Below are 10,696 nucleotides of genomic sequence, written 5' to 3' on the forward strand. Positions count from 1 at the left end.
CCTTTTTCTCACAGAGAGTGGCGAGTCTGTGGAATTCTCTGCCTCAGAGGGTGGAGGAGGCAGGTTCTCTGGATGCTTTCAATAGAGAGCTAGATAGGGCTCTTAAAAATAGCAGAGTCAGGGGATAGGGGGAGAAGGCAGGAACGGGGTACTGATTGGGGATAATATTGTCTATTTTTGTGTACCTTCGATCTTCCAGCATCTGCAGTTCCTTCTTGAACACTATTGTCTATTGTCTATTGTTTATAACCTATGCCAAAGGCTCAGACCACTGTCTGAGGTAACTTTAGGAGGATTTCCTGCACTAGATATGATTCCTGTCCCTACTTGGACAGTGCATGAGTGGACCAAGGGATGAGTTTAGTTTTTGCTTACTCCACAAGCAAATGTTCAATATCAAGGCTGGTGGATGCCTCGGAAAATTATCATCCAGGTCAGAACAAGAGAGATTGGGAGGTGGAGGAAGGAGCCTCGACATCTCGGAAATGGGAACTATCCTTGCAAATGTCTGCACCTCTGAGCTCTGGGTCTTTAGCCTGCAACTTTTAACTGGTTTCTCTTTCCGCAGATGCAGCTTGACCAGCTGAGTTCTTCCGTCGTTTCCTCCTTCTCCTTAACACCTCTGCTGTCTCATTTTCCAGCTGCTTCCGATATCGTTCTCAATCCCCAGGTCGTTCAGGAGACCACGTACCTGGAGAACCGGCCCATGTCCATGCTGACCTGCGCCATGGAGGAGAACTGCCTGGCCTCCTCCGCTGTGGGCCAGCCCTTTCTCTCCAGCTTCCGCCGCTTGCTCCGCTTCTCCTCGCAGATCCACAACAACGGCGAGGCCGACTTCCGGCCCAAGGCCGGGCGCCAAGACTGGGTGTGGCACGAATGCCATAGGTACGTGGGTGATGCCCTAATGCCCCTCCCTGGGTTAGCGTGGGACGATGGGCCGAGTGGGTGTGGCACGAATGCCCACATGGGTATTGCCCTAATGCCCCCTCTCTGGGTTAGCATGGAACGACGGGCCGAGTGGGTATGGCACATGCCCCAAGTATGTGAGCATTGCCCTAATGCCCCTCCCTGGGTTAGCATGGGACGATGGGCTGAGTGGGTGTGGCACGAATGCCACAGGTACATGGGCATTGCCCTAACACCCCCTCCCTGGGTTAGCATGGGACGATGGGCTGAGTGGGTGTGGCACATGCCACAAGTACGTGGGCATTGCCATAATGCCCCTCCCTGGGTTAGCATGGAACGATGGGCTGACTGGGTGTGGCACGAGAGCCATGGGTATGTGGGCAGTCTCGCTGTGCTTGATGGTTCAGTCAATCCCTACCCCCAGTACTTGGGTTAGCCTGACTGGGATAGACACCAACCATCAATCAAAATCCAGTGGTTTACTCGATGCTGATATGATGATTTTTTACATACATGGTGCACTGTAGAAAACGATTGTTCGATCACATTTGGTGTATTCTGTGCAATTCTCTTTGTTGGTTTACTGGGACGATGTGTAAGCTTGGGGGGGGGGGGGTTGCAGAAGAGGTTCACCGGGATGTTGCCTGGATTAGTGAGCATGAGCTATAAGGAGAAATTGGACAAACTTGCATTTTTTCTCTGGAGCGTCGGAGGCTGAGAGGCAACCTGATAGAACTTTACAGCATTCTGAGACATAAATAGTGAGGTTAGTTCATCCTTTTCCCAGGTTGAATATATCATATTCAAGATTCAAGATTCAAGAGAGTTTATTGTCATGTGTCCCAGATAGGACAATGAAATTCCTGCTTTGCTTCAGCTCAACAGAATATAGGCATGAATACAGAACAGATCAGTGTGTCCATATACCACTGTATCAATATATACACACATGAATAAATAAAACAGATAAAGTGAAAATAAACTGGTAATGAGCTATTAATGTTCAGAGTTTTGTTTGAGTTGAGTTCAACGTCCTGATGGCTGTGGGGAAGCAGCTATTCCTGAACCTGGACCTGGACCTGGATCATATATTAGAGGGCATAGATTTAAGGTGAGAAGGGGAAAGTTTAAAGGAGATTTACTCAGCACTCCAACTCGTTGTTGTATAAAGAGGGTGATAGGTGCCTTGAACAGGCTGCCAGGGGGAGCATGTACAATAGCAATGTTTAAAAGGCATTTAGATAGACACATGAATAGGGTGGGGATGAAGGAATATCAATCATGTGCTGGCAGATGTAGTTTAAAATGGCATTATGGTCAACACAAATATCATGAACCGAGGGTGTGTTCTTGTGCTACAAGGTTTGTCATTGCAATGCATTGTTTCCATCAGTCTGAAGAAGAGTCTCGACTTAAAATCTACCCATTCCCTCTCTCTAGAGATAGGAATAGGAATCTGAAAGGTAACATTTTCACACAAAGGGTGGTGGGTGCATGGAACAAGCTGCCACAGGAGATATTTGAGGCAGGGGCTATCCCAACGTTTAAGAAACAAGTTAGACAGGTGCATGGATAGGACAGGTTTGGAGGGATACGGACCAAGCGCAGGCAGGTGGGACTAGTGTAGCTGGGACATGTTGGCCGGTTTGGGCAAGTTGGGCTGAAGGGCCTGTTTCCACATTCTATCACTCTAAGCCTCTATGACTCTGAGATGCTGTCTGTCCCGATGAGTTACTCCAGCATTTTGCGTCTATTTTTGTATTCTATATTTAATTAATTGCCTATAATTTGCCCTCAGTACTGCACTATGAGCATGAGTACATTGGTGAAAGAGGGGAGTACCCAGATCCTGCTAACATTTGCAAGTTACACAAGGGACATGTATCCATATTCCAGGTTATCTGTGTGTGTGTCAGAATCATAAGGTCATAAGGAATAGGAGTAGAATTAGGCCATTCAGCCCATCATTCAATGGTGATCTATCTCTCCCTCCTAACCCCATTCTCCTGCCTTCTCCCCCGAGTGAGCTTGCAGTAAAGCAGAGATTTCCACACTGCAGAAAGTGAGGCTGTGAACCATTGTGTGAACTGTGCATGTTACCAGTTGAGCAGAGGGTGGGAGGGATCACCAGGGGATCTGGTGTGCAGCTGCAGTGTTAATCCTCGGCACTGCGGGGGATCGGCCACCAGGTGGGGATAGTGAGCCTGCACTGCAGAGCTGGGCCGAGATAGGTTGCAAGCAGCGACCTCTGCTGGAGTGAGAATGACAACTGAGGGTTGGAGGCGAGGTGACACTTCCATAGTTAACCCAATGGTTTTAGTTTGGAGATACAGCGTGGAAACAGGCCCTTCGGCCCACCGAGTCTGTGCCAACCAGCAATCACCTGTACACTAGTTCTATCCGACATGCTGGGGACAATTTACAGAAGCCAATTAATCGACAAACCTGCACTTCTTTGGAATGTGCGATGAAACCAGAGCACCTGGAGAAAACCCACGTGGTCACAGGGAGAGCATGCAAACTCCATACAGACAGCAGCGGTAGTCAGGATCGAACCCGGGTCTCTGGCAGCATCTCTACCGCTGCACCACTGTGCCTCCCTAACCTGGTTTACCTGGCAATTGTAGGAACCCACAAGATGGGCTGGGGTTGATCAGCAATGCTGATAATGGCTTTTGTAATACTCACTGGACGTTTGTAGCTGACTGCTGTCCTCACTGCTTGACCTGCAGGCACTACCATAGCATGGATGTCTTCACAAACTATGACCTGCTCTCGCTGAATGGGACAAAGGTGGCGGAGGGACACAAGGCCAGCTTCTGCCTCGAGGACACAGAGTGCGACTCAGGTAACGGCCCCTCCACCATGAGTGTGAATCACAGCTCACATAGACAGAGACAGCATGGAAACATTGCACCATCCTTGGGACGACAGATGGCACAATGGGCTAAGTGTTCGGCTGGCAACCGGAAGGTAGCCGGTTCGAATCCCGCTTGGAGTGCATACTGTCGTTGTGTCCTTGGGCAAGACACTTCACCCACCTTTGCCTGTGTGTGAATGTGTGTGAGTGACTGGTGGTGGTCGGAGGGGCCGTAGGCGCAGATTGGCAGCCACGCTTCCGTCAGTCTGCCCCAGGGCAGCTGTGGCTACAGAAGTAGCTTACCACCACCGAGTGTGACTGAGGAATGAATGAATAATGCAATGTAAAGCGCCTTGAGTATTAGAAAGGCGCTATATAAATCCCATCCATTATTATTATTATTATCCTTGGACCATCATGTCCACTCTGACCATTTGGTCTCCTAATTTGAGGAATGACATCCTTGTGATTGAGGCAGTGCAGCGTAGGTTCACGAGATTGATCCCTGGAATGGCGGGACTGTCATATGAGGAAAGATTGAAAAGACTAGGCTTGTATTCACTGGAGTTTAGAAGGATGAGGGGATATCTTATCGAAACATAAAACATTATAAAAGGACTGGTCAGGCTAGATGCAGGAAAAATGTTCCCAATGTTGGACGAGTCCAGAACCAGGGGCCACAGTCTTAGAATAAAGGGGAGGTAATTTAAGACTGAGGTGAGAAAAAAACTTTTTCACCCAGAGAGTTGTGAATTTATGGAATTTCCTGCCACAGAGGGCAGTGAAGGCCAAATCACTGCATGGATTTAAGAGAGAGTTAGATAGAGCTCTAGGGACTAGTGGAATCAAGGGATATGGGGAGAAGGCAGGCACGGGTTATTGATAGGGGACAATCAGCCATGATCACAGTGAATGGTGGTGCTGGCTCGAAGGGCCAAATGGCCTCCTCCTGCACCTATATTCTATGTTTCTATGTCTGTGTCTATGACCATCAACCACCCATTTACACTCATCCCACACTTAGGCTTATGGGCTCCATCTTCCCATGATCATCCTTGGTTTGTTCCTTTCATACCTTTCATTCATTTACCTCTTCATACTTGATTAGTACGGGTGTCAGGGGTTATGGGGAGAAGGAAGGAGAATGGGGTTAGGATGGAGAGATAGATCAGCCATGATTGAATGGCGGAGTAGACCTGATGGGCTAAATGGCCTAAAACTACTCTAATCAGTTACGAACATACCTCCAGTTCCTTCTCCCCTGACTCTCAGTCTGAAGAGGAGTGTCAACTTGAAACGTCACCTATTATTTTTCTCCATAGATGCTGCTTGACCTGCTGGGTTACTCCAGCATTTTGTGTCTATCTTCGGTGTAAGCCTACACTGATCTATTCCAACTTCACTCTCTCCGCACTGCTATCAATTTTCAACCAGATTCGACCACTCACCTATACACAAGGGGGAATTTACAGAGGCCAATTGCCCAACCAACCTGTACATCTTTGGGAATGAAGCGGGGAGGAGGGAAACCAGAGCGCCCAGAGGAAACCCACAAAGTCAGGGGGAGAACGTGCAAACTCCACGCAGACAGCACGAGGTCGCGGGACGAATGTGCAAATTGCACACAGACAACACCGAGGTCAGGATCGAACCGAGGTCTCTGGCGCTGGGAGGTAGCGGCTCTACCTGCTGCACCGCTGTGCCGTCGATTAGATCAGCTGTTGCACAATTCTGAACGAGCGGCACCTCCGGCAACCCAGATTAAATCCCAACCTCGGCTACTGTCTGTGAGGAGTTTGCACGTTCCCCTTGTGACAATGGGAGTTTCTTCCCTCATCCCGAGGGCGTGCTGGTTGGAAGGTTGGATGGCCAGTGTCAATTGTCCCACATTGGCGTGGGAGGGTGGTGGGAGATTCAGGTGGGAGCTAGTGGCCACGTGGGAGAGAATCAGCATTGATAGGTTGCTCTGGAAGCCAGCATGGACTCAATGGGCCAAATGTCATCTCCCTTGGTCGTGTGGAAACGAGGTATGGCTCTATTTATTCCCACCTCTGTGATGCCAGCCAAATCTATCCCAGCTATGTGTTACCAGTGGATGAATATTTCTGGTAAACCCCCCTCATTCAGTCCCCTCAAGGTCATCCAAGTCTCTGCTGAGCTGGATCCTTCTGTCCCCAAAGCTTTCGTCCCAACCCCCCTTGCCTCCTTCCCCAACAAGAACCTTGTGTTGGTGTCTCATCTGGGAGACGGAACCTGACAGAATGACACACCCTCTCTCTGGCACTGAATGTGAGCTTACACTCTTGTCTCTGGCGTGGGATCTGAAACCCAGAAGCAAGGGACACTGAGCCCTGGAATCGGATTACAATTTCTTGCTCTCTCTCACTCACTCTCTTTCTCTCAATGCCTCTCTCTTTTTCTCTCCTCTCTCTCTCTCTCTCTCTCTCTCTTTCTCTCCATTTCTATTTTCTCATTCAATGTCTCTTTCTCTCTCCTTCTCCTCTCTCTCTCTTTCTCTCCTTCACTCATCCCCATTTACTCACACTCTATTTGCTGTTCTTTCTCTCACCCTTCTGTCCCTCTTTCTCTCTCCCCCCATCTTGTTCTCTCTCCTTTTCTCCTTTTCTCCCTCTCTCTCTCTCTCTCTCTTTCTCACTTCATCTCTCTGTGTCTCTCTTCTACCCTTTACCTCTCATCTTGTTCCCCTCTCCCTCTGTGTTTCCCTCACCCCAGATGCTAATGTTGGTTTGCCTGCCTTTCAGAGGAGCGGAAGAACTACCAATGCGCCAACTTTGGTGAGCAGGGCATCACAGCGGGCTGCTGGGACACATACCGGCACGACATCGACTGCCAGTGGATCGACATCACTGACGTAGAACCGGGCGAGTACGTGCTGCAGGTGAGCCTGTCCTGCATGTGTGCGTGCTCAGAATACGTGCATATCTTGCAAGTGTGCATGCCCCTGCACATGAACCTGCCTGCATCTTGTGTGGCTGTGTTTGGATATATGTTTGTGTGTGTATATACATTAGTGTGAGTGTATACCTTTATCTGTCTGTGTGCATGTGTGAGTGTGCATGTGCACACACACGTGTCTGTCTCTCTCTGTATGTGTTTCTGTATGTGCCTGTGCATGTGTGTTTTTTGTGCATGCAAGTGTGTGTGTGCGCGTGCAAAGGACCTGTGCGTTTCTGGGTCAGCACACATGTTGGCGTGTATACCTTTGCATATGTCCAAGCGTGCGTGCGTGTGTGTGTGTGCATGTGCGTGTGCGTGTGTGTTTGTGTGTGGGCGTGCAAAGGACTTGTGCGTTTCTGGGTCAGCATGCATGTTGGCATGTATACCTTTGCATATGTCCAAGTGTGCGTGTGTGTGTGTGCGTGTGCGTGTGTGTGTGTGCGTGTGCGTGTGTGTGTGTGTGTGTGTGTGGGCGTGCAAAGGACTTGTGCGTTTCTGGGTCAGCATGCATGTTGGCATGTATACCTTTGCATATGTCCAAGTGTGCGTGTGTGTGTGTGTGCCGGAGCTCTGGAAACCCGACCAACGTGTGCTGTGCTCCACAGGTCGTTGTCAATCCCAACTTCGAGGTGGCAGAGTCGGACTACACCAACAATGTGGTGAAGTGTCGGTGCAAGTTCGATGGGCATCGCGTCTGGTCTTACAACTGCCACATCGGTGAGTCTCGCACTGGCGCTGACCCTCAAACAAGTTCCTTTTGGCTACCTGATGTTGCCAGGACTTGAGGGCCTGAACTATAGGGAGGGGTTGAGCAGGCTTGGGACTCTATTTCTTGGAGCACAGGAGGATGAGGGATGATCTTATAGAGTGTACAAAATCAAAAGCAGATAAGAACGGAATAGATCGGGTGGACGCACAGAGTCCCTTGCCCAGAGTTGGGGAATCGAGAACCAGAGGACATAGGTTTAATAAGAATCTGAGGGGTCATTTTTTCACGCAATGAGTAGTAAGTACATGCAACGAGCTGCCAGAAGTGGTAGTTGAGGTATGGACTATCACAACGTTCAAGAAACATTTAGACAGGTACATGGATAGGACGGGTTTAATGGGATATGGACCAAATTCAAGTAGGTGGGACTAGTGTAGATGGGACACATTGGCCGATTTGGGCAAGTTGGGCTGGAAGGCCTGTTTCCACACTGTAAGACTACGACTATGACCTATCGGTATGAAGTACAACCATGTAATTTGCCCATAGGGTGAATGACATAAAACTGGGATAACATAGACCTAATGTGAATGGGCAATCAATAGTTGGTGTGGACTTGGTGGCCCCAGGGGCCTTTGTATCTCACATTTACACAGTGTACCTCGAAACTAAGGGTAACAAAGGTTATGGGGAGAAGGCAGGAGAATGGGGTTGAGAGGGAAAGATAGATCAGCCATGATTGAATCGAAGAGTTGCGCAGCGGTAGAGTTGCTGCCTCACAGCTCCAGAGACCCAGGTTTGTTTCTAACTATGGGTGCTGTCTGCAGAGAGTTTGTGCGTTCTCCCCATGACCACGTGGGTTCTCCCCCGATGCTTCAGTTTCCTCCCATGCTCCAAAGACATATAGGTCTGTATGTTAATTGGCTTCGGTAAACATTTTTATAAATTGTCCCTAGTGTGTGTAGGATAGTGCTGGTGTACAAGGTGATCGCAGATAGGCGCGGACTCGATGGGCCAAAGGGCCTGTTCCCACTCTGTATCTCTAAAACTAAACTAAAGCGGACATGATGGGCCGAATTCTGCTCCTGTGACTTCTGAACTAGTGAACTCACACCATTTCTGCAACACCAGGCAGGCTGGTGATCACTAGGTGACCACTAGTCCATTCAGTGACCATTTAACCTTCTTCCTCTTTCTGCTTCTGCCAGGTGGGTCCTTGAATGCAGAGACGGAGGAGCAATTTGACCACTTTCCCGGATTGATGAGCAACCATCTGTACAACTGGTAACGCCGGGGGCCCGAGGGACAGGTCTCTGCAGTAACGCTTACCAAAGGAGATGCTCAGTGATACTGTCAATGGCAGAGAGTGACACTGGCCCAATGCAACATTGCTGTTATACTTCCACTTCCAGGATCAACGCGGGCCGCGGGGGTAAAATAATTATCTGGCGTGAAGTGCTCTCCCCTCAAGGAAGCAGCACCTGGAACATGAGCCTCCAACATCAAAAACACACACGCATGCATGTTAAAACACACACAGATCGGATGCACACAAGAGCGCAAACACGCATGCTCACAGATAAACATGGACTATGCACATGGCATCTGCACATGTACACACATGCAGATGCATGGTTCACCTGCACGGAAATCCACACGGATACACATGTAAACACGCAAATGTGCACGCATGCATGCTCACAACTATTCACATGTGCAACCAAGGATTCATCCACACAAGCATGCAGCCCCATGCACACACAACCCTGAATGTGTGCGTGCATGTATACATATACAGACACATACATACACCTATACACACCTACAAACACAGGCACACTGACACATATACTGAAACACACACACAAGCACACAGAGACACTGACACACATACACACACTAAAACATGCACGTATAGACACAGACACAACTAAATACATGTACATACATACACAGTCACACACAGACACATACACACACAGACACATACACAAAGGCACAATCAAACACACAGTCACACACAGACTTGCACACACAGACACAGATGTGCACGCAGACATAGTCGCATAGGGACACGCACACACAAATTTGCGCACACAGACAGTCACACACAGACATGCACACACAAATATGCTCAATCACACACAGACACACACAGTCACACACAGACACAGATGTGCATGCATAGACATAGTCACACGCTGACATGCACTCACAGACGTAGGCACACCCTAACACACACACACGCGCGCACACACATACCACGCACGCACGCACACACACACGCACACACGCACACACGCACACACGCACACACGCACACACACACACACACACACACACACACACACACACACACACACACACACACACACACACACACACACACACACGAGCGGCTTGGCTTCTGTCCCCGGCTGTGTCTCTCTCAGCCCCTGTGGCAGATGGTGGTCAGCAGGCTCGGGCAAGCCTGGCATCTGCCGTGGGTCTACCTGGCCCCTTCTCCAGGGCCGGAGGGAGAGAGTGACCCAGTACAGGGTCTCGAAGCCAAAGAGCGCCGCATGACATTCAGGGTCACTCGTTAGTTTTATTTTACTCTTGCGACACGAGTCCTCAGAAGGGGAGGCCACATCTCATTTCACGATGGGAGGTAGTGAAATGCACACCACAGTTGAAGGGTGAATGGGCAACAGCCTTCTGTCAACTCCAAATGCTCAACGCTTTGTTATGGTCCATGTCTGAGTCTTTGTACCTCCTAGACCCATCTGCTTTGTACAGTACAGAAAACTACAGCTGTGCATCTCAAGGTTGGTTCATTACTTGGAATTTGCAAACAAAAGAACCACTGCATAATAAAAGAGTTACCGGTGAGTCTCCTCTGCTTTGTTTAGTAATAGAGTCATACAGCCTGAAAACAGGCCCTTTGGCCCAACTTGCCCACACCGACCAACATGCCTCATCTACACTAATCCCACCAGCCTGCATTTGGCCAAATATCCCTCTAAACCTGTCCAATCTGGAGTTTAGAAGGACGAGAGGGTTCTCATTGAAACATATAAGATTGTTAAGGGCTTGGACATGCTCGAGACAGGAAACATGTTCCCGATGTTGGGGGAATCCAGAACCGGGGGCCACAGTTTAAGAATAAGGAGTAAGCCTTTTAGAACGGAGACGAGGAAACACCTTTTCTCACAGAGAGTGGTGAGTCTGTGGAATTCTCTGCCTCAGAGGGCGGTAGGTTCTCTGGATGCTTTCAAGAGAGA

General features: G+C 49.2%; 1 protein-coding gene across 3 annotated transcripts in view; it reads left to right on the forward strand.

Annotated features, from left to right (window-relative positions):
• loxl2 (lysyl oxidase like 2) overlaps positions 1-10,304 on the forward strand; it is a 66,197-nt gene extending 55,893 nt beyond the window's left edge. Inside the window, exons 10-15 of one of the 3 annotated variants that reach the window (XM_033014084.1) lie at positions 642-885; positions 3,639-3,747; positions 5,271-5,291; positions 6,543-6,665; positions 7,330-7,441; positions 8,642-10,304. In XM_033014084.1, coding sequence (XP_032869975.1) covers positions 642-885; positions 3,639-3,747; positions 5,271-5,291; positions 6,543-6,665; positions 7,330-7,441; positions 8,642-8,721 — 689 coding nt within the window. In that variant the 3' untranslated portion in view covers positions 8,722-10,304. Of the gene's footprint in view, positions 1-641; positions 886-1,063; positions 1,120-3,638; positions 3,755-5,270; positions 5,292-6,528; positions 6,666-7,329; positions 7,442-8,641 lie in introns of those variants that run through there. The other 2 variants (XM_033014083.1, XM_033014085.1) reach the window with 2 other exon arrangements.
• Positions 10,305-10,696: the final 392 nt, after the last annotated feature.

Source organism: Amblyraja radiata, chromosome 39 (assembly GCF_010909765.2).
Source record: "Amblyraja radiata isolate CabotCenter1 chromosome 39, sAmbRad1.1.pri, whole genome shotgun sequence".
In the NCBI taxonomy this organism is placed as follows: domain Eukaryota; kingdom Metazoa; phylum Chordata; class Chondrichthyes; order Rajiformes; family Rajidae; genus Amblyraja; species Amblyraja radiata.